This window comes from Narcine bancroftii, chromosome 5 (assembly GCF_036971445.1).
Source record: "Narcine bancroftii isolate sNarBan1 chromosome 5, sNarBan1.hap1, whole genome shotgun sequence".
Classification (NCBI taxonomy): Eukaryota; Metazoa; Chordata; class Chondrichthyes; order Torpediniformes; family Narcinidae; genus Narcine; species Narcine bancroftii.
In genome coordinates this window covers 186372540-186397308 of record NC_091473.1, presented here as the reverse complement: position 1 = coordinate 186397308, position 24769 = coordinate 186372540, and the positions used below count along the sequence as shown (strand labels likewise).

The 24769-nt window shown below is 43.7% G+C and overlaps 1 protein-coding gene across 6 annotated transcripts in view; it reads left to right on the top strand.

Annotated features, from left to right (window-relative positions):
• The window catches only part of LOC138764356 (cingulin-like), a 149169-nt gene that overhangs the window by 37209 nt on the left and 87191 nt on the right, over positions 1–24769 (top strand). For 2 of the 6 annotated variants that reach the window (XM_069940178.1, XM_069940174.1), the window contains 2 exons: positions 7757–7844; positions 11879–13272. In XM_069940178.1, the coding sequence (XP_069796279.1) occupies positions 11905–13272 (1368 nt within the window). In that variant the 5' untranslated portion in view covers positions 7757–7844; positions 11879–11904. The remainder of the gene's footprint in view (positions 1–7756; positions 7845–11878; positions 13273–24769) is intronic. The other 4 variants (XM_069940177.1, XM_069940176.1, XM_069940172.1 and 1 more) reach the window with 2 other exon arrangements.

Genomic DNA, 24769 nt, shown 5'->3' with positions numbered 1-24769 from the left:
AATTGGCTGTCAAGTGCTTTGGGACGTCCTACAGTCGTGAAATGTTACATAAATTGCGAAGACTTCGCAACGAGGATTATTGCAAATTTTTATTTTTAAAAAATATTTTGAATTCTCTCGTGTTTTCATATTTTGCGATGCTCAAGTTGCTGCTTTGATCAGAAGTTGCTGTGAGAAATTTTAAGTCTGGTGCAAGAACAAGAGATGATAAAATTGGTGAACTTTTTTTTTCAGTTTTGTTGATTTTCTAACCAACTAAAATGGCAAAAGCATATCCTGTGAGGAGGGACGATTCAGAATCAACTAGCTAACAAGGAAGTCAAAATTATTCAGGATATTCAGTTGAAAGAGAAAACCGAAAGAGGCAAAAGTTAATGGTGGATCCACAGACAGGGTTATTTAAAGAAAAAGAGGAAATGGCAATGGGTCTGGAGAGGTGGAGTTAACATTCCAGGGTGATAATGTATTGAACTCATCTGTTTTTAACAAACTGGGCATTCATCTGTAAACTCCATGAACAAAGAATTGAATCCAGGGTTTCCTATCCTACAGGGTTCAGTCAGTGAGGATCATCCTCAACTCTGGCTGTGAACCAAATGCCCTACTATATTCTCTATACACACATGATTGTGTAGCTCCATCTGTAAATTCATGCATCACACTAGCATCATAAATAGGATCTCCAAACCATAATGTTGGAATAAAATGTGAGAAAGAGGACTAGTGGCTTGGTGTCAATGTCAGTAAGACTTCGAGTTCGTGAAGAGGAGAACAATTCACTTCCTTGTCCACATCAGTGGTGAGGAGGTGAGAGTTTCTTGGAGTCAGCATCTCCAGTGACCTGTCCTGGTCCACCTCTGTGAACGCAATGGTCAAGACGCTGGTGCCTCGACTTCCTCGGATGTTGAAGGGAATTCAGCTTATCACCTGCGTCCCTTTAAAAACTTTGACAGATACACCATTAAAAGTATCCTGTCAGAGTGCATCATGGGTAATTGAAATTGAAATACAGAGCCTGACAGAGTTGAACAGTAAAATCCCCTGAATCTGGCACCTATGGGGATTGCTGATGCCAGATATGCAAATTTTACAGTTGACAAACACATTTTTACAATGCTGAACTAATACACCTGCATTAAAAATACACAGTTTAAAAGACAAGTCGGTGCAAAATGAAAGTAATTTGAAAAAAAAAATCAGTATTGGAGACCTTAATTATGTAAAGTTCACTTTAATTGGGTTATTTCCATAACTTACTAAATTTAAATTTGAACCTCTGTTGCTAGCATGGCTTTGTGGACGAAGATTTATGGAAGGGTAATGTCCATGTCAGCTGCAGGCTCGTTTGTGGCTGACAAGTCCGATGCGGGACAGGCAGACACGGTTGCAGCGGTTGCAAGGGAAAATTGGTTGGTTGGGGTTGGGTGTTGGGTTTTTCCTCTTTGTCTTTTGACAGTGAGGTGAGCTCTGTGGTCTTCTTTAAAGGAGGTTGCTGCCCGCCGAACTGTGAGGCGCCAAGATGCACGGTTTGAGGCGATATCAGCCCACTGGCGGTGGTCAATGTGGCAGGCACCAAGAGATTTCTTTAAGCAGTCCTTGTATCTCTTCTTTGGTGCACCTCTGTCACGGTGGCCAGTGGAGAGCTCGCCATATAACACGATCTTGGGAAGGCGATGGTCCTCCATTCTGGAGACGTGACCTACCCAGCGCAGTTGGATCTTCAGCAGCGTGGATTCGACGCTATCGGCCTCTGCCATCTCGAGTACTTCAATGTTGGTGATGAAGTCATTCCAATGAATGTTGAGGATGGAGCGGAGACAACGCTGGTGGAAGCGTTCTAGGAGCCGTAGGTGATGCCGGTAGAGGACCCATGATTCGGAGCCGAATAGGAGTGTGGGTATGACAATGGCTCTGTATACGCTAATCTTTGTGAGGTTTTTCACTTGGTTGTTTTTCCAGACTCTTTTGTGTAGTCTTCCAAAGGCGCTATTTGCCTTGGCTAGTCTGTTGTCTATCTCGTTATCGATCTTTGCATCTGATGAAATGGTGCAGCCGAGATAGGTAAACTGGTTGACCGTTTTGAGTTTTGTGTGCCCGACGGAGATGTGGGGGGGGCTGGTAGTCATGGTGGGGAGCTGGCTGATGGAGGACCTCAGTTTTCTTCAGGCTGACTTCCAGGCCAACCATTTTGGCAGTTTCCGCAAAACAGGACGTCAAGCGCTGAAGAGCTGGCTCTGAATGGGCAACTAAAGCGGCATCGTCTGCAAAGAGTAGTTCACGGACAAGTTGCTCTTGTGTCTTGGTGTGAGCTTGCAGGCGCCTCAGATTGAAGAGACTGCCATCCGTGCGGTACCGGATGTAAACAGCGTCTTTTGCTAACCATGCTGCCATTATAATGAAAACATCCAGAGAATTGGCCTCCACTGCCTTCTGAGGCAGAGCATTCCACAGATCCACAACTCTGGGTGAACCTACCGCTTATTCTTAAACTGTGCCCTCTGATTCTGGACTCCACAACATCAGGAACATGTTTCCTGCCTCTAGCGAGTCCAATCCCTTAATAATCTTGTGTTTCACTCAGATCCCCTCTCATCCTTCTAAATTCAGTGTGTACAAGCCCAGTCACTCCAATCTTTCAACATATGACAGTTTCACCATCCTGAGAATTAACATCGTGAACCTACACTGTACTCCTGTAATAGCAAGAATGTCCTTCCTCAAACTTGGAAACCAAAACTGCACACAATACTCCAGGTGTGATCTCACCAGGGCCCTGTAGAATTGCAGAAGGACCTTTTTGCTCCTCAACCCAACTCCCCTTGTTAAGACCAACATGCCATTAGCTTTCTTCACTGACAAGATCTCATTCTTCCCCTTTTCCTAACGACACCATTCAGATAGTAATCTGCCTTCCTGTTCTTGCCACCAAAGTGAATAACCTCCATTTATCCACATTAAACTGCATCTGCTATGTATCTGCCCAGTCACCCAACCTGTCCAAGTCCCCCTGCATTCTCATAACACCCAACTCACATTTCATAGTTACATCCTCAAAAAAATTACCAGATTAGTCAAGTGTGATTTCCTTCATAAGTCCATGCTGACTCGAACTGATCCTATTACTGCTATCAAATGTGCCACTATTTCATCTTTTATAATTGGCTCCAGCATCTTCTCCACCATTGATGTCAGGCTAACTGGTCTATAATTCCGTGTTTTCTCTCTCCCACCTTTCTTAAACAGTGGAATGACATTAGCTACCCTCTGATCTGCAGGAACTGATCCTGAATCTATAGAACATTGGAAAACAATTACCAATGCGTCCATGATGTCTAGAGCCATCCGTCAAGTACCCTGGGTTGCAAACCATCAGGCCCTAGGGATTTATCTGCCTTCAGTCCCATCAGTCAACCCAACACCATTTTCTGCCTAATGTGAATTTCCTTTGGTTCCTCTGGTCCAGATCTTTACTTGGGTATGAGTTAATTCTGGCCATGACTGTAATAACCATATAACCATAAGATTTAAACTGTGGTTTTTACTTCTGCAGCTGCAAGGCTTGAGAACCTGCTTGGTTTTTTAGAACCAGCAAACATAATCTAATTTACACCATGAGGCCCAGGATGCATGTTGAGTAGACACCTAAATTTACACTATGGGGCCCAGGGATACATATGAATCAGTAGACATTATCCAACTTCCACCATGAGGCCCAGAGATGGAGTTTTCTTTTGTTGGTCGCAGACTGTCAGGAGACCTTGAAGATAATTAAATCATGTTCAAAGAGATAAGATCTGAATTAAACAACTTTTGGGTAATATAAGCTATGGTCCCACTGCTGAAGTTTGAGACTCTCCAAGAGGTGGCATCATCTCTCAGCAAGAAGAAGAACTTCAAGAGTCCAGCTAACATCCTGGTCGAGGGAGGAAGAGAAGCTGCTACCGGCGCCCCGACAACCTACTACAAGTGTGCAGTCGTTGCCTCGCTTCGGCAGTTGGGACCAGTCCAGGCATTGATAAGTATAATTGGGAAGGTCTTGCATATTGTAGTGTGAATTCAACTTTAGATTTAGTAATAAAGCCTTGTATAAACTGAATTGCTCTCGGTGTGTGTGTGTGTCTATTTTCTTTCGGTAGCTCAAACACTGTGACCAATCTAAAATGAACAAAATGAGAGGTGTATAAGTTTACCCAAGACAATTGGTGCAGCGAGCAGGGTTGGTCTCTAGATATTTCGCCGAAAGAAGGAGGTGAGCCCTGAGCAGTTCTTGATTCTGGGATGGACTTCCAAAGACGATGGGTTCGGCATGTTGGCCAATACCCTGTCTTTGTTGGGACCACCCATTAGTTGTGATGAGCAGTTAGACCCATCAAGTGCACTCTCCTTCGAGAAAGTAAATTTTCTGGTAAAAAGGGGATACTGACGGACAGTTTTTGGCTGCTGGTCACAGCCTTGAGCCACTCCGTTCAGCGTGAAGCAGAATCAGTTCAGCGAGAAGTGGAATCTCAGCGTAAGAGAGAGCAACTAGAGGAGGAGCTAGAAGCCATGCGACAACGCTGCTCCATGATGAGTGAGATTGTTTGCACCAGTCAGGACTGACCCAAAGAATGGGAGAATAAGCATGTCCAAACGATCTGCCGTAATATTAAACTCCGGCAGCAGCTCTGTGCAGATAAAGAAAGGCATGGAGTAGAACCCGATCCACATTGTATTCGTGCCATGATAAGGAATGGTGACGATCCTGATGTAATTGATGAATGGGACGGGAATATCTGGAATGATGACCATGGTAATAATGCAGATACTCCTCAGCATGTGTCTAACATACTGCCCTCTCCACCTGCTGTTCATGCCCGCTCCATAAGGCAGCAGACTTCCCAAACAGATGGAAGGGGGGATGATACAAGGGTAGAGATTGAAGGGATAGATAGCCCGATGCCCCAAGCAGACCCAGGGGAAAATACCCGAACCCCTGCTTATACTCTATGGCCTACCCCCTCTACGGGATGGCCTAGGCCTCGTCCCATCCACTGGGCAAAGGACCCTGTGGGCCAAAGTGGGAGCAGAGGTCAAGAGCAGTCAATGATGCGTGACTTCTCTATAAAAGAGCTGGCTGCCATTGGAGATCGATTTAGGCAAAAGGCGGGAGAAACTCTGGCAGCCTGGCTCCTGCGTGTTTGGGAGCAAGGAGGGGGTAATGTATATTTAACCCCTGAGGAATTGTTGGGTAGAGGAAGAGAGATGGATTACTTACTTGCCACTCTAGGGGATGCCCTGCTACGAATATACCCATCACTAGTAGATTGTGATTTACATTTGCAGAACAATTGGGGCATCCCAGAGGAGGGTATAGCAGGCCCTGGCCTCTGCCTTGTATGCAGGGTGTTTGAGGCTGTGGGTACATGGGGGGGAGCCCTGATGAAGAGATATTCACAGCCAGAATGCATACCAGATTGGTTCGTTCCGCCCAACCCACTGTATGGGGACTGGTTCTGTCTGTAACTAGTCCGCTAATTGGGCACCCTGTGTCTGAGGCGGTGCACGCCTTATCTGGGCTTCGAGAATTAGAGTTGGGAGGTAAAATCCACTCACGTACAACCCAGGTTAAATCAGACAAGCAGGATGAAAAGAGAGGGGCTGCGGCTAATAACGGACCGACAAGAAAGGACCTTTTTCTAACCTTGTTAAAGTTAGGTGTACCTAAAAGTGATATTGATGGGAAACCTACTGCGGTCTTTTATAACCTTTATAAGAGGAAGGCAGGGGAACATCATCCCCAGCTGTTGAGTCCTCCTGGCCCAACTGTCTTCTGCTCCCAGTGCTGCTTCTATCGAGCCAACTTCTCTTGCTCCAGTTATCCGTGATGAGATACAACAAATGGTTAAAAAGGTTCTTATGGATAATAGAGGCATGTGCGCCTGGAAGCCCCCGAACCCTACTAAAGCATGAGGGTGTGGGCAGGGCCCCCGTGTCTACTCTATTGATACACGGGGACCCGCGGCCCTACATACCGTTAACAATCCATTGGGGTGGGGGTAATAACCGCCAATATTTGGCCTTGGTCGATACCGGTGCGGAGCACTCGGTGATTCCTGGTAACCCTGACCTCTGGACTGGACCAACATTTTGAATAGAGGCGATGGGAGGAGCGGTCACCCTGGCGAAGGAAATAAAAGTCCGCGCCACGGTGGGTGATGGCCCTTCCCCTATATGGTTACATGCCCTGGTGGCTGCCACTGACGAGTGTATCCTGGGTATTAATATGTTGGCCGGTACAGCCCTTAATACTAACCAAGGGGGATTTGCATTTGGAATTCGGACTATTACTAAAAGACTAGTGGTGGGTCGGGCTAAGTGGGATCCTGTGATGGTGCCTCCCCCCCAAAACTAGTGTGCATTCCAGAATATCGCCTCCCTGGGGGGCAGGAAGAGATTACTGCCACCATCGATGCTCTGCAAGAAGAAGGGGTAGTGAGGCCCGCAACGTCGCCCTTTAATAGCCCTGTTTGGCCAGTCCAGAAGCCGAATGGCTCCTGGAGAATGACAGTTGATTATCAGTTTTTGAACAAACATGCCCCACCACTAACTTCGGCAGTTCTGGACATTGTTACCCTGATTGAAAACATTGCTACTGGGAACTCAGGAACATGGTATGCTGTCATTGATCTCGCTAAAGCCTTCTTCAGTATTCTTATAGACAAGGTCTCACAGGATCAGTTCGCCTTTACCTGGAAGGGGTGCCAGTATACCTTCACCCGCTTCCCTCAAGTCTATGTACACTCTCCCACTATTTGCCACAGCCTAATTCCCCGTGATTTGGAGACGGTGACAGTATTGCCTTCCCTCTCAATTCACCATTATATTGATGACGTGATGATCCAAGGGGCCACGGAAGAGATGGTACAGGAAGGTAGGGAGAGTGTCCAAGATACCCTGATTCAAAGAGGGTGGGCCATTAACCCCGCCAAGGTACAAGGCCCGACCCAGACAGTTATCTTCCTTGAAATTCAGTGGCATGCTGGAGAACAGGTGGTTCCCGATAAAGTTCGCAATAAGATCGCAGTCTTGGCCACTCCTACTAACAAAAAAGAGACCCAGCATTTCCTGGGGTCATTGGGATACTGGCGACACCATATTCCACACTTGGCATTGCTTTTACGTCCTCTATATAAGGTTACCCGAAAGAAAACAGACTTTGTATGGGGTGATGATCAGGAAAGGGTGTCCCAGTCCGCCAAGCAGGCTATTCTTCAGGCCCTGCCCATTGCTCCCCGCATCCCAGATACCCCCTACGAACTACAGGTCTCTGTTACTGATGATGTGGCATCCTGGAGCCTCTGGCAGAAACAAGAGGGCCACCGAATCCCACTGGGATTCTGATCACGTACCATGCCCGCGGCTGCCACTCATTATTCTGCTTTTGAACAACAGTTACTAGCCTGTTACTGGGCCCTGCTGGAGACTGAAAGAATGACAGGCGATGCAGATGTTCAATTACGACCTGCACTTCCAATAATGAACTGGGTCCTGGCTAATGACGCTAATCTAAAGATCGGGCGGGCTCAGCAGTCTTCTGTTGTTGAATGGAAGTGGTATATTCAGAGTCGTGCAACCAGAGGGCCTGAAGGGGTGGGCCGCATACACGAACAGGTGTCTGATCTTCCATCTCGTCATGAGGACGTTGAACCCGCCTTGCCCCCTCCCCTACCCCCTTCACCAGTTCAGTGGAGTAAACCATATGATTTGCTCACTCCAGCAGAACAAGAGGATGCCTGGTTTACTGATGGTAGCAGCCGGTGGGTGCAAGGAAAGCAGAAGTGGAAGGCAGTGGCTTACCATCCCAGGTCAGGAACTCACTTATTGGAGGAGGGGGATGGTGGCTCCAGTCAATATGCTGAGTTGAAGGCGGTCACTTTACCACAAGACCCCCATGATCACCCTCTTCGCTTGTTTACCGATTCTTGGGCTGTGGCTAATAGACTAGTGGTATGGATGCCTGATTGGTAAAAGAACGACTGGCTGATACATGACCGCCCAGTATGGGGCAAACAGTTGTGGCAGCTGTTGTGGGATGCTTCCCATCATCATGAGATAACCGTATATCACGTTGATGCCCATACCAATGCGACGACAAACATGGCACAACATAATGCAGTAGCAGATCAGCTTGCCACTATCAGCCACGCTGATACCGTCCCCCTGATTCGATGGGCACACGAACAGAGTGGCCATTTGGGGGAGAAGGGATCAGCTATGTGGGCCCGTACACATGCCTTACCCATCCTCCAGGACGATGTTCGCATGGTCGTGCGGACATGCCCAGCATGCCAGCCCGTGAAGTTCCGCACCGTTCCTCCTGGTCCGCATGGCCGAATAAGACGGGGAGCTCGCTATGCCAGACTGTATAGGTAAACGTTACGTCCTAGTAATGGTTGACACCTTTTCAGGCCTGGTTTTTGCTTTTCTCACCAAGACAGCTAACCAAGCTAGCACTATCCAAGGACTAAACCATTTAATTTCTTGTTATGATGTACCAGAGGAAATTCAGTCTGATAATGGCTTGCACTTCTCCGGGAAGGCAATCTGTGATTGGGCAGCTGACAACAGTATTTTATGGGTCCACCATATTCCTTATTACCCACAGGCTGCTGGGTTAGTTGAACAAATGAATGGCTTACTGAAGGAACAAATTGGTTTGTTAACACTACTGGGGACCCTGAAGTGGTGGAGCCATGTGCTGCAGCAGGCAGTTGACAACTTGAATAATCGCCCTTTGAAGGGAGGCACACCTTTCCACCGACTTCTTCACACTTCTGAACTACAGCCTATTCCAGAGGAAAAACAGTAATTGCCCCCCATTCCCGAGCTAGAGAATGTCGGACAAAAGGTATGGGTGGCACCATCAGGTAGTGGCCCTCCTGTAAATGGTGAAATGGTGACAACTGCCCAGGGTAATACTTGATGGGTAGCTATTGAGGGACAGGATGATTTAGTTTGTTTAAATACTGAATGCTTACGGAATCGTTAGTGACATATTTCAGGCTTCTCTGTTCCCGGTCCTCCATCTTGTGCTCCTGCTGATCTGGCTTAACCGCTGCTTTGATGCCAGCAATTGGATTTATAATGTCGAGGACGTTCCGAGGGAGTTGCCCATGGGGGACACGGCCCGATGTATCCACTAATATATCTGATATTGTTAAGCATGTTTCAAAATCTGTTCGTGAGCTTCAGTGTCTGGGTATTGTGGCCCACAAGGATAGTTTGAGCCTTGATTGGAATCCTTTTTCATGGTTAAATTGTATATTTGGGGGATTGGGCCACAATATTCTCCGTCGGTTGCTCGCATTATTGCTTATTTTTGTGCTTATTATAGTTTTAGTTTCTATTTTTCACTCCTTCTGTACTCAAATGCTTAAGTCTCGTGTCTGACAGCCTGTGACTAATGGGTGGAATGTAATGGAAGATTTAAACTGTTTTTTTTACTTCTGCAGCTGCAAGGCTGAGAACCTGCTTGTTATTAGAATCAGCAGACATAATCTAATTTACACCATGAGGCCCAGGATGCAGTTGAATCAGAAGACATTATCTAATTTACACTATGGGGCCCAGGGATGCATATGAATCAGTAGACATTATCCAACTTCCACCATGAGGCCCAGAGATGCAGTTGTCTTTTGTTGGTCGCAGACTGTCAGGAGACCTTGAAGATAATTTCAAAGAGATAAGATCTGAAGTAAACAACTTTTGGGTAATATAAGCCATGGTCCCACTGCTGAAGTATGAGGCTCTCCAAGAGGTGGCAACATCTCTCAGCAAGTAGAAGAACTTCAAGAGTCCAGCTAACATCCTGGTCGAGGGAGGAAGAGAAGCTGCTACCGGCGCCCCGACAACCTACTACAAGTGTGCAGTCGTTGCCTCGCTTCGGCAGTTGGGACCAGTCCAGGCATTGATAAGTATAATTGGGAAGGTCTTGCATATTGTAGTGTGAATTCAGCTTTAGATTTAGTAATAAAGCCTTGTATAAACTGAACTGCTCTCGGTGTGTGTGTGTCTATTTTCTTTCGGCAGCTCAAACACTATGACCAATCTAATATGAACAAAATGAGAGGTATAAGTTTACCCAAGACAATGACCAACCTCTCAAAGCATTTCATCACAGTGGATGTGAGTGAGATGGGAGCATCAACCATATTGTGGAAAGCAAAAAATGGGAGAATAGTTTCAATGAAAACATGTCTCACTTGGGGTGATATCCTAACCTCACTGGATGATCTGCTTTAGATTTGAATAGAGGATTGCCATATCCTTTTTGTTTCACGTACTCTTAGGTTGACACTGTAGAAGATTTGCATCATGTTTCAGTTTCCCGTTGTCACCCCAAGGGAGCTTGGCACTTGTATTGGTTTAATTTACTGGCTTTGTTCGTTAATTATAGTGGGTTTTTTTTTTGCTGTTGTATATTATGTACTGCTTTTTTAAAAAAAGAAATTTTTTCCAAATTTCTGCGGTTCAAGTTCTGCATTTTTTAAAGTAGCAATGTTGTTGCAGTCAGTCGTATTGTCTTCATTTGAAGAGAGGTTGTTAAACTGCAGGTAATGGTTTGTTTAGAGGTTGATCAAGACATTTAAATATGTAAGATTTACAACTTAGAAAAATATTTTTGTGAGGCGATACATGGCTAAATTAACCAAATCCACCAGTATTTTCTCCAGAATTACAGCAATGTGTAGTGTTTAATGTTGGAACGTGTTCTTCTTAAGCTGTATATAACTTGCTATTTTTGTATGTGATTGGATTGTGTAGTAAGGTGCCTTAAAGCAACATTGGTCAAAGTAGGAAATGTCAAATTATTTATCTGATGTAATACTTTTAGACCTTTATCGACACTGGCACCTTGTCACTTCTCTCCCCTCTGTCGTTTGAGGGGGCTTCCCCTTGGTCTCAGCTCCTCAATGCCCAATAATGGAAGGACTCTCGACTGTGGTCCTTCTTCACAGTGCCCTCACAATGGCTGCACCAAGGCTCAGTGTGTCCCTTAGCATATAGGCCTGCAGCCTGGAATGTGTCATCAGTCAGTAGCATTCCCTCACCTACATCTCCGTTTGCTGAAAGACCAACAGGTTTTGGGCAGGCCACAGTGCGCCTTTCACCAAGTTGATGGTCTTCCAACAGTTCTAAATGTCTGAAATGGAATCGAATATAACAAGGCACAGTGATGGGAATGTATGGATATGAAAATAAGGACAGGAACAGACTCTGAACGATTTTCCTTTTGTAAATAGTTTATTGTGAATAAAGTATTTTTGGTTTTAAAAAAAAATCTAATCTTTAATTTTTGCTCATCTATTTTTGGAATTCTTTTGGAGGCTCAGATAGATAACATACAGATTTAAACAAGAAAATCCGCAGATACTGAGGTTGTGTGCAATGCACAAATATACTAGAGAAATTTGTTTAGTGCAAGTGACCTGCTGAGCTTCATTTGTGTACATAACACATACAATTGTGCTCCTTTATCCTTTTGGATGTCTGTTGGTTCAAATGTTTAGTCACTCTGTTTAGTTGCCTGCCACATTCCCAAGAACCAATTGTATGAAATGTTGTAATGTGTGCTATGTTCTTGCATTTCAAACCGAGTTAATAATTGCTGAGTTACTCTGCAAAGTGGAATTTTCCCTTGGTCACTGATAACCTGCTGGTCAATTTAATGAGGCTGATTAAATAAGTCAGATTGAGATTCCTACAGTACTAAAAACATTGAAATATTCCATGTAATGAAATGATCAAGGAATATTTGAAATTCTATGCCTTGATTGACCTCAGCAATGTTTCAGTTCAAGCTCTGCGGGTCAATTAACTACTTTTTGTTTTGTTTCAGAAGGAGCCTGACCGTAAAGACAGAAAATGGATGACCACGTCGAGCCAAATACAGTAGATAAGCAGGCACCTCTGGACTATGGAGTCCAAATACGATTCATAGATGACTTACAGAAAACCAACAAAATCAAAAAGCTTAAAAAGAATGTGGCCAAATCGGGGTCCTATGGTGTTGTGGTGAGAGTCCAGGGGATTTCTGGACAGCCATTTGTGGTATTGAATAATAGTGATGGAACAGCATCAGCACCTGGGGCCTCAAGCAGAATGGATTATATCCATGAGGAGAACACCAGTACTATACCTGGCACACAAATGCAGAGAGCAACAAGTTCAAAAGCATCTGAGTTTGAAGTGCCAGAAAACCCTTACCCTGATGCTCCTTCTATGCAGCCGTATTCTCTTGGTAATTTTCAGTGTATTACTTCTGATGAGGAGACTGGATCCAAATGCAAAACAAAGGTTTATGATTCAGAACTAAATGTGCAAAATGACACAAACTTCCTCCCATACACAAACACTGAGGGCCTCGTGTCATGGCCTCATAGGAGCCCTGTGCACCAGGAGGAACAACTGAGAAGGTTTCATTCTCATGGATCATTGCTCATTTCTGATGAAGTAGAGTTTTCCAGAGAACCTGCGCCAAACCGCCAGTTTTTGCCTGAAGAAAGGCCAGGTTTTCGGACCCCAAGCCCTGCTGCAATTAATGGTGCAAGATTGGCAAGTAATCTGAGGGGGAAAAGTCAGGGAACCCAGGATCATGAGCTCCTGGAAAAACCATGGTCTAATGCCATGTTTAGTTCCACCAGTATGTCAAAGCCAGTGGCTAAAGCTACTTCTGTCACTGATATTTTGTTGCAGTCTGCTGATAATGCAATTGACACCAAGCCTCTTTCTTCTGTGGATACTCTAATTAGTAAATTTGATGGCAAAGGAGGGCCAGAGAGGGGGAGAGCGGCGAGGCGCAATCGGATTTCACCCAATGACCGCAGGCGATCACAGAGCCTTGATAGCAGAGAGCCACGCCCCTCTAGCACTGGGCTGGAATTGAGAAAAGTTGAGACTAACCATGGGTCTGAGGCCAGCGTGAACCAAAAGCCTTTCAGATCCAGTGATACAATGGATGTTGGGCAAGATGTCCGTCCCACTAGGATCTATGAAATCAAGCCTGCAGCCATTGTGAAGCAGTCATTCTCTCCAATCCAATTCACATCACAATCATCAGGTGGGGATAAGGGTCCCACAGCATTTCGGAACAAACCTGACAAAGAACCAGTGGGTTTTCTTGCTTTTAATGCATCCAGCCTCCCCAGAAAATGGAACCAGAACCAAATGGAAATGGAACCCATGGTGGAGAAGAACAAGAAGGCTGCAGTCTTTACTGAACAGGATGTAGAGGTAGGGGAGATTAGTTTGCAATTCCTTTTGCCAAGTATTTTGAGCCATGTTATAATGTAAAGAAGTAAAATGCAAAAGTCTGCAGATGGCGTGTTTAAAGTTTAAAAAAAAATGCAATGCTGTAGAAACTCAGCAGGTCAAACAGTATACTTTGTCTTTGGCTTGGCTTCGCGGATGAAGATTTATGGAGAGGTAAATGTCCACGTCAGCTGCAGGCTCGTTTGTGGCTGACAAATCTGATGTGGGACAGGCAGACACAGTTGCAGCGGTTGCAGGGGAAAATTTGTTGGTTGGGATTGGGTATTGGGTTTTTCCTCCTTTGTCTTTTGTCAGTGAGGTGGGCTCTGTGGTCTTCTTCAAAGGAGGTTGCTGCCCGACGAACTGTGAGGCGCCAAGATGCACAGTTTGAGGCGATATCAGCCCACTGGCGGTGGTCAATGTGGCAGGCACCAAGAGATTTCTTTAGGCAGTCCTTGTACCTCTTCTTTGGTGCACCTCTGACACGATGGCCAGTGGAGAGCTCGCCATATAACACGATCTTGGGAAGGCGATGGTCCTCCATTCTGGAGACGCGACCCACCCGGCACAGCTGGATCTTCAGCAGCGTGGCCTCGATGCTGTCGACCTCTGCCATCTTGAGTACTTCGATGTTAGGGATGAAGTCGCTCCAATGAATGTTGAGGATGGAGCGGAGACAACGCTGATGGAAGCGTTCTAGGAGCCGTAGGTGATGCCGGTAGAGGACCCATGATTCTGAGCTGAACAGGAGTGTGGGTATGACAACGGCTCTGTATACGCTTATCTTTGTGAGGCTTTTCAGTTGGTTGTTTTTCCAGACTCTTTTGTGTAGTCTTCCAAAGGCGCTATTTGCCTTGTCGAGTCTGTTGTCTATCTCGTTGTCGATCCTTGCATCTGATGAAATGGTGCAGCCGAGATAGGTAAACTGGTTGACCGTTTTGAGTTTTGTGTGCCCGATGGAGATGTGGGGGGGCTGGTAGTCATGGTGGGGAGCTGGCTGATGGAGGACCTCAGTTTTCTTCAGGCTGACTTCCAGGCCAAACATTTTGGCAGTTTCTGCAAAACAGGACGTCAAGCGCTGAAGAGCTGGCTCTGAATGGGTATACTTTGTGTAGCAAAGATAAAGATACATAACCAATGTTTTGGGGCCCTTCATCAAGGTATCAAAATGTGGGAAGGTGCTCGCTAACATTTTGCTCATTCCTTGATGAAGGACTCAAGCCTGCAATGTTAGTTATGTATCTTTATAAAGTACATTATTTCTCCAGCATTGTTTTTACTGTAAAGAACCTGTGATTTAACAATGCATCCAAGAAAAAGTTGGCCTTGCTACTTAGTTCAATGCCTTTTTAAAGCTCTGACACTCAATGGTATCAATATCTGACTGTTGAAATGTCATGGCAACATTAATCAGAGTGCTGAGTTACAGGTCTAATCCTCAATTTCTTGCTATCTTCAGTATAAACCTGCTGACTTTCAATTGCATTTTCTCATGCCACCTATGTTATTCTTGTGATATGTCGTTCTGAGTCTGTGGCTTTGTTTAAATTGGCACTTCCATTTCCAGATGAACTGCTTTCATGTAATGTCTTGGCTTGTTCTACATTAAAGCTGTAGGAATAGGAGAGCGTATTTTTCCCATCAGCCACCAAATTGTACACTGTTTCCATAATTAAGATGATCAGATCATCTTTTTGCTGGGTTTTGGTTCAAGATATTGCAATATGTATAGGCACCTTCTAACCTATGACCAGTGAAATTTAAACTGCAATTTGGTTATGATTCCCCAAAGTATTTGCATTCTCCCTCTCTTCCCTATCCCTCTGTCTCCTTTTCTCCAACTTTCCAGTCATAGAGCAATACCCCTCCCCTGTTTTCTCTCGTGTCCTCCCTCCTTATCCATCGATTACCTCTTGCTTACAGGACTGTGCTCCTCTCCCTGCTCCTCCACCCTGCTATTTTATTCAGGCACCAACCTACATTTTACTTGTACTTTGATGAAGGACTCAAGCCTGGAACATTGGCTTATATAATCTTTATCTTTGCGAGATAGAATACATTGTCTGACCTGCTAAGTTTCTCCACCATTCAATCACTGCATCAACAGACTTTCTTGTTTTACTAGAGAGTTGCCATTACCTTGCCTGTCCAAATATTAATGATTTACATTAACTTTGTCATGTTTTGATAAAGGATTTTGGCTTGAAGTGTTGAGTGATGATTTCTTCCCTTGGATATTTTGACTTGCTGAGTTACTCCAGCAATTATTTGGCTGCTTAATACTTCTTGTTTACTCTGTGTATCCAACTTCCACCCACTAGTGTAGATAAAAGAGAACAGTCAACTTTGCCCTTTCACACCCTGCTTTCATTGCACAATTCCATTCCCATTCCTACAACACCCTATAATTTCAGAATCCGATATATTGTCATGGTTTGCGGCAGCAGTATTGCACAGAACAAGGTACTAAATTGCTATAAATTAAAATTCTATAAATATGAGATTTTTAAACAAGTACGAAAGTGAAAGTGTTCATTGTCTGTACAGAAATCTGATGGCTGAGGGGAAGAAGCAGTTTTTTTACCATTTGGTGTGCATCTTCAGGCTCCTGTACCTCCTCCCTGGCTGATAGTTGTGAGAAGAGGGCATGGACTGGATGTTAAGCGTCCTTGATGATCGAGGTTACTTTCTTGAGATACCACCACTTAAAGATGTCTTAATGGAATGATGGTGATGGTGATGGCCAAGTTTACAATCATCTGCAGCCTTTTCCTGTCTTGTACATTGGCATCTCCATACCAGACAGTGATGCCGCCAGTTAAAATGCTCTGCATTGTACACCTGTAGAAATTTGAGAGTCTTTGGTGACATACCAAATCTCCTTAAACTCATAACGAAATACAACCACTGGTATGCCTTCTTTATGATAGCATCAACATGATGGTCCCATGATAGGTCTTCAGAGATGTTAACACCCAGTAATTTGAAGTTCCTTACCCTCTCCAGTGATGACCCCTCAATGAGGATTGGTTTGTGTTCTCCTGGTTTCCCCTTCCTGAAGTCCACAATCAATTCCTTGGTTTTGCTAATGTTGCGTGCAAGGTTGTGGTTGTGACACCACTCAACTAGCTGATCTATCTCCCCCCTCAATGCTTCCTCATTGCCGTCTTTGAATCTGCCGAAAACCATGGTGTCATCGGCAAATTTATAGATTGCATTTGAATTGTGCTTAGCCATACAGTCATGGGTGTAGAGAGACTAGAACAGTGGGCTAAGTGCACATCTTTGAGGTACGCCTGTGTTGATTGTCATTCGGTGGGAGATGTTGTTACTGATGCACACTGAATGCGGTCTTGGATATAGACATACAGCAGGGTATCAGGTCCTTTCAGCCCATGAGCCTGTGCAGCCCAAATGCACCCAATTAACCTCCAACTCCTGTACAATTTTAAGTGGGAGAAAACTGGAGTACCCAGAGTAAACTGAGGAGGCATGCACAAACTCCTCGCAGACAATACTGGATTTGAGCCCCAGACAGTGGCACTGTGACCATGTACTGATGAGAAAGTCTAGGATCCAGTTGCAGAGGGAGGTGGATATAGATGACACTTTCCAGTCTCTGGTATTTCCCAATTTCAAAACATGTCGTCCTCACATAAACGTAAGCGACGATATTCTGAATTACTATCTTATCACTCCAATAAACCAAATCGTATTTTCAGCTGTAAGTAGTTTTAATTGGTTGATAAAACATTTTGTAACTTTGCGTCAAGATTTTCATAACGATGGATAAACAAAGCATTCAGCTATATGTAAAGACATAATGATATACAACGATAGACAAATATAAAAGAAATAAACAAAATAAGATGAATTCAAAGAAAAGTATTTAGATGCTTATGCCTCCCCCATGGTTCTTCGAAGAATGAAAGCAAGTTCCCCGAACGCCCAGATATTACGACATATAACATCATAGTAACTGTGGTAACACTACAAATAACAATTTTCCTTAAAGGGATAGTCATAAATTGAAGTACAAATCAAAAAGACAAGATTTTAACCTTTACGGTGCAGAGCCCAGATTATGAAGCTTGCTGAAAAGTACTGAGGGGATGATGGTGTTGAAAGCTGAGTTGTGATCAATGAAAAGCAACATGATGTAGCTGATTCCAAAGGTTCAACTGCTGACAGAGGCGCTGAGGCAAAAACGTTAGACTGAAAATGATAAAACACATTGAAAAGGTATAAAAGAATAGCTAGAAAGCTGTCTTACAGTTCAGTCACTAAAGTCATTGTGCTGAAAGTGTACAGAGCTCATTTGTAAAGAATTTGCAAAGGGCATAGAAGTTGGATGCAAGGAGAGACCAGTTAGATTAAATGAACCACAAAAGTCTAGTTGCTGTGATTGTAAAAGAGAAATGCTGGAGGAGCTCAGCTGGTCTCGCAGTGTCTCTTGGAAGTAGATATCTAATTGATGTTTCTGGCCTGAGCTCTTCGTTATTATGAGAAAAAACAGGCAATGTCTGAATAAAAGAAATGGTAGGCAGAGGAGAACAGACCAACAGACTTGGATATGGAGACGGGGCCAGGAGGGAGGAAAGGTGAGAATTGATAGGTGGTTTGGCTCTGAATTGTGACAGATTGTTATATTTTGTATTGGATAAAGATACGTTATAAAGGAGACAAATTGTGGCGGTTTTTTAAGTGTAGGTCACATACAGACATTTCAAAACAGATCTCATTTAAAATGCCAGAGCTCTGCTCAAGCCAGACAGTCCAGGCTCCAGGTACCTTTGCAAAATCTTTAAAGGACGCCTATGAGGACTTCACAAGTAGGTGTTAATTGGACATACTGTGGAGTAATGGATTATTGTTTTGGAAAGCTACAGATGAATTAACTCGGAAGATTAGATCCGGATCCGCAGTCTGTTCTTGGCTGTTCTAAGAGGGTCATGTGGTTTTCTCTGAGTGAGAAAGAGAGAGATGAAATTCAATTCTACAGTTCAGCAGCTGCTGGGACTGGAACAGGACAAGCTGCCAAGCTTGTGGAAAAACCCTATTTTGAAAACTGGTTGTGAGTTCTTAGTTCAGCTTGGTCAAAGGCCTTGTGGTCCATACAAGAGGAGAGGACTGGCCGCACTTGAAATAAGGGAAACAAAAAGGAACTCTATGGTGACCTGAAAGAAAGAGGTTATCATCTGGAAAACCCTGATGGGGCAAGTTTCTTCGGCAAGACACAGAAGTGGCAGATCTCAAGGAATCAGTTGTGGGTGTCCAACGAGCAACAAATCACTATCTCCAGACCAACAAGCCCCTTCCTCAGTGATAACCATTGTTTTTCAAGCACCAAAGCCTGGTGAAGTTCATAGTTCAATTCTGAGCACAGTATAAGATTTGCCTGCAACCAGTTGAACTTGGAGGAGTGAGAAGTGAGATTGGACTGAATCAAGGAACTTTTCTGAACTCACACACACACATTACCTACACGTGCGCTTAGAATTAGAAGGGAATTAAGTAAGTTAATAGTAATAAGTTAAAGTTTGATCTTGTTTTCATTTTTTTGTAACTTTATTTATTTCACTATGAACTGTATCAGCTTTCATGTTTAAAGATGATTAAAAGCAACTTTGGTTTAAGTAACCATTTATCTTGGTGAATTTCTATTGCTGCTAGGTTTTGGAGTCTTCTGGGTTCATAACAATGCAGAGCTGACACGGAGGGTCAGAGCTGACGCGGAGGGTCAGAGCTGACGCGGAGGGTCAGAGCTGACGCGGAGGGTCAGAGCTGACGCGGAGGGTCAGAGCTGACGCGGAGGGTCAGAGCTGACGCGGAGGGTCAGAGCTGACGCGGAGGGTCAGAGCTGACGCGGAGGGTCAGAGCTGACGCGGAGGGTCAGAGCTGACGCGGAGGGTCAGAGCTGACGCGGAGGGTCAGAGCTGACGCGGAGGGTCAGAGCTGACGCGGAGGGTCAGAGCTGACGCGGAGGGTCAGAGCTGACGCGGAGGGTCAGAGCTGACGCGGAGGGTCAGAGCTGACGCGGAGGGTCAGAGCTGACGCGGAGGGTCAGAGCTGACGCGGAGGGTCAGAGCTGACGCGGAGGGTCAGAGCTGACGCGGAGGGTCAGAGCTGACGCGGAGGGTCAGAGCTGACGCGGAGGGTCAGAGCTGACGCGGAGGGTCAGAGCTGACGCGGAGGGTCAGAGCTGACGCGGAGGGTCAGAGCTGACGCGGAGGGTCAGAGCTGACGCGGAGGGTCAGAGCTGACGCGGAGGGTCAGAGCTGACGCGGAGGGTCAGAGCTGACGCGGAGGGTCAGAGCTGACGCGGAGGGTCAGAGCTCCTGTATGTTATCAGCTCCAGTGCCATGTGATGGTGAGGCAGCAATTTAAATCTGGTACAGTTGTGGGCTTCAGGAGGATGTCAGGGGAACATGACCCAGTCCTCATCGAGGGTTCAGTAGTGGAGAGGATAAAGAGCTTCAAATTCCTGGGTGTCAACATCTCTGAGGATTGTCCTGGAACCTCCATGTTGATACAATCACAAAGAAAGCTGGCTGGCAGCTATACTTTGTAAGGTGTCTGAGGCAGTTTGGTATGTCATCGAAGACTTGTAAACTTCTATAGGTGTACCCAGGAAAGCATTCTGGCTGGTTGCATCACTACTTGGTAATGGAGGTGCCAACTCTCAGAACAAGAATAAACTCGAGAGTTGTTAACTTGGCCTGTAACATCACAGGCACCAGACTTCACAGGAGGCGGTGTCTTAAACCAGCCTCTATTCTCAGACCACCCCCCACCACCCATGCCATTCTCTTTTCCCTCTGCTACCATTGGGGGAGAAAGTACAGGAGCCTAAAGACGAGCACTGAGTGGCACAAGGACAGCTTCTTCCCTGCTGCCATCGGATACCTGAATGATCAATGAACCAAAGTCACTGCCTTATTTTTAGTGCGGTACGTTTGTTTTTGTTTTGAATACCAGTATTTTATTTTAAATCTATATGATAATACAGATGGTAAAAACTGATTAGATACATAAATGATGGCTTTCACCCCACCCCAAAACCCCCTCTCTCCCAACCTTGTGTGTGTTGCCCAGTACATTTCTTCAAATTCTTCATAAACTCTCAGAGGAGAATCTCATAGGTCTAGAGGCATAGAAAGCATGTTATTATAAATTTAATCCCATTATTGGGTGTACGGGTGCCAAATTTGTGAATGTGTGGGGTACTTATTCCTCAAATTGCATGTCATTTTTTTCCAAAGGTTTTCAGTTTTGAATTTCTGCATGCCACCTTGGCATACCCAAAGATGTGTCAGACATTCCTCACTACCTGCTAAAGCTAATTTAACAAATTCCAGTTGATAATTTGATAGTTTTAATTTGGGTCTTTGTACCCTCACTATCTGAGGCGCCTGCAAGCTCACACCAAGACACAAGAGAAACTTGTCCATGAACTACTCTTTGCAGATGATGCTGCTTTAGTTGCCCATTCAGAGCCAGCTCTTCAGCGCTTGACGTCCTGTTTTGCGGAAACTGCCAAAATGTTTGGCCTGGAAGTCAGCCTGAAGAAAACTGAGGTCCTCCATCAGCCAGCTCCCCACCATGACTACCAGCCCCCCCACATCTCCATCGGGCACACAAAACTCAAAACAGTCAACCAGTTTACCTATCTCAGCTGCACCATTTCATCAGATGCAAGGATCGACAACGAGATAGACAACAGACTCGCCAAGGCAAATAGCGCCTTTGGAAGACTACACAAAAGAGTCTGGAAAAACAACCAACTGAAAAACCTCACAAAGATAAGCGTATACAGAGCCGTTGTCATACCCACACTCCTGTTCGGCTCCGAATCATGGGTCCTCTACCGGCATCTCCTACGGCTCCTAGAACGCTTCCACCATCGTTGTCTCCACTCCATCCTCAACATTCATTGGAGCGACTTCATCCCTAACATCGAAGTACTCAAGATGGCAGAGGTCGACAGCATCGAGTCCACGCTGCTGAAGATCCAGCTGTGCTGGGTGGGTCACGTCTCCAGAATGGAGGACCATCGCCTTCCCAAGATCGTGTTATATGGTGAGCTCTCCACTGGCCACCGTGACAGAGGTGCACCAAAGAAGAGGTACAAGGACTGTCTAAAGAAATCTCTTGGTGCCTGCCACATTGACCACCGCCAGTGGGCTGATATCGCCTCAAACCGTACATCTTGGCGCCTCACAGTTTGTTGGGCAGCAACCTCCTTTGAAGAAGACCACAGAGCCCACCTCACTGACAAAAGACAAAGGAGGAAAAACCCAACACCCAACCCCAACCAACCAATTATCCGCTGCAACCATGTCTGCCTGTCCCGCATCGGACTTGTCAGCCACAAACGAGCCTGCAGCTGACGTGGACATAAATCTTCGTCCGCGAAGCCAAGCCAAAGAAGAAAATTTCCCAATAGAAATAAAACAGGACTTTGCAGAAAAACAATTCCTGTAACTTGTTCTAAAAAATTTCTGTAAATCTGCCCAAAAGGGCCTTAAGTTGAATGTACAAAAGATCCCATGTCTTCATCACATCTAAAACATAGATCAGATAAATCTGATTTCAATATCATTATTATTTTATTTTATAGTAATGTTATAAGATGGTTGTAATATATATGTTTGCTCTCTGATGCTGCCGCAAAATACTGAATTTCGTGACTTGATCTAATTCAAGTACCATTTATACTTGTGTAAAAGTTGATCTCATATAAAAGTTGACCCCCTACTTTTGGCCAAAAATCTGGAAATTTCCATTTATCTTGTGTAAAAGTTAACCATAGATTCTCACCTCGGCCTTGGCCGCTCACCCAACAGAGCTCCTGACTTCTCATAAACACATAAAGCAATGTAAACTGTGCCATACAGAGGGGAAAAAAAAAATCAATGAAGTGCAGATGTAAGAGTTTTTAAATGAGCCCCTGATTGAAGGGTGGAGGTGTAGCAGCTGCTCCTGACCCTGGTGGTGCAAGCTAGAATGTAGTAGCTGGTATATGTGCAGCAAGGTTCACAAGTCACCTGATGACCAAGTAAGGTACTCCATTCAGTGTTTTTTTTTTAAATTTTTTTATTTTTCACACTATAAACCATATTGATCAAGATACATACATTTTCCTTTTCAAATATATACAGTGTCGTTTTCTCCCCCCTTCCCTCCTCCCCTCCCTCCCTCCCTCCCTCCCTCACCTCCCCTCCCTCTTATTTAAAGTTCAGAATATAAGATACATTAAACCCATTAAACAATGCTGTCACGCAATAAAAATAAACAAGAAATTCCACTGAATCAGTTCTTTTCATTATCTTCTCCTTCTGTCATTTTAGGTGGTAGATGTCCACGGTAGGTTTTCTCTATTGTGTTTCATGTATGGCTCCCATATTTGTTCAAATATTGTAATGTTATTTCTTAAATTGTATGTTATTTTTTCTAATGGAATACATTTATTCATTTCTATATACCATTGTTGTATTCTCAAATTATCTTCTAATTTCCAGGTTGACATAATACATTTTTTTTGCTACAGCTAGGGCTATCATAACAAATCTTTTTTGTGCTCCATCCAAATCAAGTCCAAATTCTTTGTTTCTTATATTAATTAGGAGGAAGATCTCTGGGTTTTTTGGTATATTGCTTTTTGTGATTTTATTTAGTATCTGGTTTAGATCTTCCCAAAATTTTTTTATTTTCTCACATGTCCAGATTGCATGAACTGTTGTTCCCATTTCCTTTTTACAGCGAAAACATCTGTCTGATACCGTTGGGTCCCATTTATTTAACTTTTGAGGTGTAATGTATAGCCTGTGTATCCAGTTATATTGTATCATACATAACCTTGTGTTTATTGTATTTCTCATGGTTCTGAGCATAGTTTCTCCCATGTTTCATTCTTTATCTTTATGCTTAGATCTTGTTCCCATTTTTGTTTGGTTTTACCATTTGTTTCCTCATTCTCCTTTTCTTGCAGTTTAATATACATGTTTGTTATAAATTTTTTGATTATCATTGTATCTGTAATCACATATTCAAAATTGCTTCCTTCTGGTCACCTCAGACTGTTTCCCAATTTGTCCTTCAAGTAGTTTTTCAGTTGGTAGTATGCCAACCTTGTGTCATCAGTTATATTAAACTTATTCCTCAATTGTTCAAAGGGTAATAGTTTATTTCCTGAAAAACAATTCTCTATTCTTTTGATCCCTTTTTTCTCCCATTCTCTAAAGGAAAGGTTATCTATTGTAAAAAGGATTAGCTGATTTTGCGTCAGTATTAGTTTTGGTAGTTGATAATTTGTTTTATTCCTTTCTAAATGAATCTTCTTCCAAATGTTGAGCAGATGATGCAATACCGGAGAATTCCTACGTAGTACCAATTTTTCATCCCATTTATATAATATATGTTCAGGTATCTTCTCCCCTATTTTACATAGTTCTAATCTAGTCCAATCTGGCTTTTCCCTTGTTTGATAAAAATCTGATAGGTATCTTAATTGTGCGGCTCTATAATAATTTTTAAAGTTTGGTAGTTGTAAGCCTCCTTGTTTATACCATTCTGTTAATTTATCTAGTGCTATTCTCGGTTTCCCCCCTTTCCATAAAAATTTCCTTATTATTTTTTTTAAATCCTTGAAAAATTTCTCTGTTAATTTTATTGGTAGTGTCTGAAATAAATATTCTATCCTTGGGAATATGTTCATTTTAATACGGTTTATCCTTCCTATCCGTGTTAGTGGTAAATCTTTCCAATGCTCTAAATCGTCTTGTAATTTTTTCATTGGTGGATAATAATTGAGTTTATATAGATGGCTGAGGTTTTTATTTATTTGTCTACCTAGATATTGGATTGCTTGCGTTTGCCATCTGAATGGTGATTCTTTCTCAAATTTTGAGAAATCCGCATTATTCAATGGCATTGCTTCGCTTTTATTTGCGTTAATCTTGTACCCCGACACTTCTCCATATTCCTTCAATTTCCTATGTAATTCTTTTATTGATATTTCTGGTTCTACTAAGTATATTATAACATCATCTGCAAATAGACTGATTTTATATTCCTTGTCTTTTATTTTTATACCTTTTATTTTATTTTCTGATCTTATCAGTTCTGCCAATGGTTCTATGGCTAATGCAAACAATAAAGGAGATAGTGGGCATCCCTGCCTTGTTGATCTGCTTAAGTTAAATTGTTTTGATATATATCCATTTACTGTCACTTTCGCCAATGGCCCCTTATATAATGCTTTAATCCAATTAATATATTTCTCTGGTAAGCTGAATTTTTGTAGTACTTTGAATAAATAATTCCATTCTACTCTGTCAAAGGCCTTCTCTGCGTCTAAAGCAACTGCTACTGTTGGAGTTTTATTTCCTTCTACTGCATGAATTAAATTAATAAATTTACAGATATTGTCTGTTGTTCGTCTTTTTTTAATAAATCCAGTTTGGTCTAGATTTACTAT